At 55.8% G+C, this 4,689-nt stretch overlaps 1 protein-coding gene across 1 annotated transcript; it reads right to left on the bottom strand.

Moving 5' to 3' along the window:
• Positions 1-1,080: 1,080 nt before the first annotated feature.
• Positions 1,081-3,651, bottom strand: LOC123106995 (uncharacterized). Its single transcript, XM_044529008.1, has 3 exons — positions 3,210-3,651; positions 1,793-2,550; positions 1,081-1,706 (listed from the first exon to the last, which is right to left on the bottom strand). Exons 1-3 carry the CDS (start codon positions 3,522-3,524, stop codon positions 1,247-1,249), a joined length of 1,533 nt encoding a protein of 510 aa, XP_044384943.1. The 5' UTR covers positions 3,525-3,651; the 3' UTR covers positions 1,081-1,246.
• Positions 3,652-4,689: the final 1,038 nt, after the last annotated feature.

Raw genomic sequence — 4,689 nt, 5'->3', positions numbered from 1 at the left:
AGCCACTCGTCGCCGCAACCTTTCTTGGATCTCTGATGTCAAGTTTTTTTGCTCTAGCGATGGTAGCAAAAGAAATAGTCGGTTCCAGCTTTCTCGAACAACGGTTCCAGTTTTTCTGGTCGTAGCATTGCCGGCCACAACTTCGGCATCGCCGCTTGCAGCATATACGATGCGAGTCGTAGCTTTTTCTATTGCCGATTGTAGCATTTTCTCCTACTGGATGCATCTTTCCTGGTCGCCGGTAGCAGTCGTCTGCCTCGCCGGCCAAAAAAATCACCATAGCTGATGCAGCAAAAAATTGGCCGCTGCATGTAGCTTTTTCTTGGGCGGTTGCAGCTCTGGCGCATGAGGTTGTAGCTTCCACGGCCCACAGGCCATCGTCGCATCCCCGATGCTCACAGTTGCCGTCGCCGTCCACAGCTTCACCTTCTCGCTTGCAGCAAAATGGTCAGCGAGTTGTAGCTTTTACGTTTACCGGTTGTAGCTTTTTCTTGTGCGGGATGTATCTTCATGGTCGCATGTAGCAAAAAATGACGTCGGTTGTAGCCGGATGGGGGCCAGTTGTAGCAATTTGTGATGCCGGTTGTAGCTTGCAACTCCTGTGATGTCCCCTCCCATCCAATCCCCATGTCAGGTGCACCCCGGTCGCCGCAGCTTCTCGTGCCTTGGGTATGCCTTGCCGTCACAGTTATGCAACTCGTCCACCGAAGCTAGGAAAACCGCTGGAACTAGAGATGGTGAGCTAGGAGAATCGCCGATCGTGCAGTGGACGACGACCTCACCGGTGAGATTTGGCTGCAACGCAGGGCAGGGGCCGCCGCGGGGGTAGGCAACAGCCTCGCCAGCGAAATTGGGCTGCAGCGCGGGCGGGCGGGGAAGGGGGGATGCGGGGGTAGAGAACGGCCTCGCCGACAAGATTGGCCTATCAGCGGGGGCAGGGCGATTTGCAGGGCTCGCGAAAAAGAGGAGCGTGTGGTAGCAGGCGACCGGCCGAAGCTTCGGCCGGGTCTCCAAACGTTTTCCTCAAGGATCTGCTAGAGATGCTGTGATGGCCAAACACAATCGACATAAGCCTAGCAGTGTAAAACTACTATAAACCCTCCGTTGTTTTAGGAGCGCTATTTCAAGAATACAGTACACATCACTCCCCTAAAAAAACACAGCACGTATCACAGAAATCGATCCAACGACGCGAGGTTCACGGGCACGTTAGAAGATCCGGGTTCCGTAGAATTCAAATTCCTACTCATCTACCTTGCTCAACGTCCGATAACAGTTTCGCGGTATCCTTCTCAGCCTCCGGCGACGACTCCTTCAAACCATGAACAGCGGATCCTCCATCTCCATCGCCGCCTTCCAAGCGAGAACCCTCGTGCTCCACCTGCTGCATCTCCGACTCCGCCAGCGACTGCATCCGGGCACGGTCCCTGTCCCGGGGATAGCTGCAGTACAGGAAAGAGTATATGGCGGCGCAGACCGTGAACGGTATCGCGATGGCCGTGTACAGCGCCTTGGCCAGCGACGCCGCGTTCTCCCGGTCCAGCCGGGTGCTCGTGCCCTTGTCGTCCGGCCTGTACCCGTACACGCGCTGCGCCAGGATGCCGACGATCGGCGGCGCGAACGACGACAGCACTGTCTCGAACGACCTGTCGAGCGCGTAGATGCTCGTCCTTGATTTCTCCGGCACGATCTCCGCAAAAATTGGGCTGCAAATTTTTGATGTTTTTCACATGAATGACGAGTGTCCATCTTATATGTTGAAAAGCTCTGGAAGTACGGCGGCGAGGCTTACAAGTTTGTAGCCGGGCCGTTCCAGGAGATGAACACGCCCATGACGAACAGGACGACGCCGTGGATGACGCCGGTGGACGGGTCATCGGGGAGCCCCCTGAGCAGCACGGCGGCAAGGGGCACGGCCGAGCCGGCGCTGATCTGCGACAGGACGATCCTCCCGGCGTCCGGGTACCGCAGGGCGAGGAGGTCGCCCAGCTTGCCCCCAATGAGGCCGCCGAGGGAGCTCGCGACCCAGAAGATGGTCATGAGCACGGCTGTCTCCCGGTGGCTGAACCCGATGAGCTCGAGCCACATGGACGCGAAGGAGGAGAGTGCGGACCACGGGAACGAGCCGCTGACGCCCTGCGCCACGAAGATCTGGAACGTCGGGATCTGCACCACGAACTTGGCCTCCGCGATCATCTCCTCCACCACCTGCCGCACGGCGGGCTTCTCGTCGCCGCCTGGGCCGGCAGCCGCGTCGCCCGTGGGGAAATGGGGGTCCACGGAGAAGAACCAGTTGAGGGCCCCCACGGCGACGCTGATGACGGCCACGAGGTGGAAGGCGATGCGCCAGCCGGCGATCCCGAGGACCGTGGTCTGTGCCAGCAGCAGGCCGACGAAGCCGCCGGCGATGAGCCCGAGGCAGCTTGCGAGCTGCAGCCAGCCGAACGCCGAGCCGCGCGTGCCGTCGTCCGTGGAGTCGGCGACCAGTGACTGGATCGATGGTACCACGAGCGCGAGGCCGATGCCGTTCAGTCCCCTCGAGATTGCTACCTACAGTACAAGTGGAAATTTCAAACTGATGAACTGACAATGCGATTAGACAAATAGCTAACTTTACTGCACATCACACACAAACACACACACACAAAAACTGAGCTTGCAGTGCTAGTACTTGCTACATGATTGTCCAAAAATATACTGTAGTATTAAATGGAAAATTACTCTCTAGTGTAATATTGTGTCTGAAACTCTGCGTTGAAGTGTCAAAAGAGAGAAGAAAGACACCCTGGATTTTCACATGTTTGTTTGGAAGGAAATCAAATCCATGAAAGCCAAAGCACGGGGAACTAATATTTCCTTTTCTACGAGGGAACTACAATATTTCCCATGTCCTGAAATCTAATTTAACAATGTCACTACTCACTATATATTTCAAAACTTGTCAATATTGTGTCCTGATTCCTGAAAGACTGTGCTTGCTGTGTCAGTACTCAGAAGCATTATAAAGCTTACGACGCTTCCTAAATAAAATCCCTAATGGAGCCTCAGTATTCAAATTAAAGAAGTGCAATCTGAATCTGGACAATATTTTTTTACCTTGGAGAGCACAGCAGATCTACAGACTGCAAAATCCCCAACTCGACATGCATCAAGCTGCAGAATCAGAAAACAGGAGCAAAGCGCGAGCAGGAAGGGTCGGGAGCTGGTACCTGAGTGAAGGTTTCGGAGACGCCGACGAGGAAGGTGGCGGCGGCCCAGAGGAAGGCCCCCACGGCGATGACGCGGGCGCGGTTGTGCCGCGCGGCGGCGTAGGCGGCGAGCGGGTAGCACGCGGCCTGCACGATGGAGCGGCACAGCGTGAGGGAGCCGAGCCAGGTGGGGTCGGCGTGCATGGCGGCGCCGATCTCGCGGTACACGGCGGGCAGCAGCGCCTCGTCGGCGCGCTCCATGATGGACGCCAGGCTCACCAGCAGCAGCGTCCGGCGCCGGTCCCGCTCCTGGTCCCGGTGCGGCGGCCCCGTCATCCTCCCTCGCCGCCCGCTCTCTCTCTCGCTCGCTCGCTTGGTCAGTCCACCAGCTGTCTCCGGTCTCCCCCCTCCGCCATTTTAGTAGTACTGCTACTGCTATGCTGCTCCGCCGGCGATCCAGGGTCTCCTCTCCTCTCCTCTCCCCTTCGCGGGAAATTTTATATTACGACTTCTCCGCCTCGTTACGCGGGATACCTGTCGTGGCTTCTGTCTGCTATCGCTGACGAGCGGACTCCGCTGCGGTGCGGGCCCGTCTTAACCGGGAGGTGATTCGCGTGCGTGGATCGTTGGGTAAAGCTGAGCCGAGGTTGTTTGGGTGATTCTCATTGGTTCCGCTTCTGTGGGCCGCGTGCGTGGATGGAGGCGAGGACGGAAAAATATTCCCATAGCTCAGCCTTCGATTTTTTTTAGTTCGCATATAAGATGTTAAATCCTCGTAAAGTTTGATTAACTTTATAAAAAAAGTACCAACATTCACAATCTGAAATCAATATCAATAAATGTGTTATGACTTAAAGTTTCATATTGTATAATTTTAGCATGATAGATGTTGATATTTTTTCATATAAATACGGTCAAATTTTGTGAAGTTTGACTTCAGAGAATTCTAATATGGAGAGTAAAAAGGACCGGAGGGAATACAGTCCTCCGTTGGTGCTTCGGCCGGGTCCTGGTTAGGCACACGGAAGTCCACGTCTGCTCTCGGCGTTTCTGCCTCCTTTGTTGGGGTTCAGACTTGAGAAGCTCCTCTGGCCTGGCACGATTGCAAGGACCAAAAGATTGCCGTTGATGGTCAAGAGTGGGCTTGCGCAGAGGTCGTGAATTGGGGCCTTAAGGTGTCATCGCTCGTGCTGCTGGAAGATAAACTTGAGCAGGAGTCTGACGCGTGTTCATCTCCATGCCGCCTCATGCAAGATAAACTTGGATCTTTTCTCGGAAAATAAAATGTATTGATATCAGTATTGCTTGGCATTTGCTTCTGAACACAGCTTGTGCATATCAGGAAGACGGGCAACGGCGCCCCTCCCTTCAACTCCCTCCCTCCCTCCCGCGGCGCTCATGTGAACGCCCGGGGGGGACCCTAGCCGCCACCGCCTCTCACCTCCTCCCTCGCCGCTGCCCAGAGGTGCCGGGGGGCAAAGCCCGGCTGGCAAGGGCGGTG

The sequence above is a fragment of the Triticum aestivum genome, chromosome 5A (genome assembly GCF_018294505.1).
Source record: "Triticum aestivum cultivar Chinese Spring chromosome 5A, IWGSC CS RefSeq v2.1, whole genome shotgun sequence".
Classification (NCBI taxonomy): Eukaryota; Viridiplantae; Streptophyta; class Magnoliopsida; order Poales; family Poaceae; genus Triticum; species Triticum aestivum.
The sequence above is the reverse complement of the archived record's forward strand: the minus strand, read 5'-3'. Positions and strand labels throughout refer to the sequence as shown.

What these genes read in the sequence shown, in the direction of transcription:
- LOC123106995 (XM_044529008.1), bottom strand. Translation starts at nt 3,524, where the DNA reads ATGACGGGGCCGCCGCACCGGGACCAGGAGCGGGACCGGCGCCGGACG. An exon ending in TCTCCGAAACCTTCACTCAG is followed by an intron (nt 2,551 to 3,209) that starts GTACCAGCTCCC and finishes CTTGTACTGTAG; the next exon opens with GTAGCAATCTCGAGGGGACT. An exon ending in AACGGCCCGGCTACAAACTT is followed by an intron (nt 1,707 to 1,792) that starts GTAAGCCTCGCC and finishes AAAAATTTGCAG; the next exon opens with CCCAATTTTTGCGGAGATCG.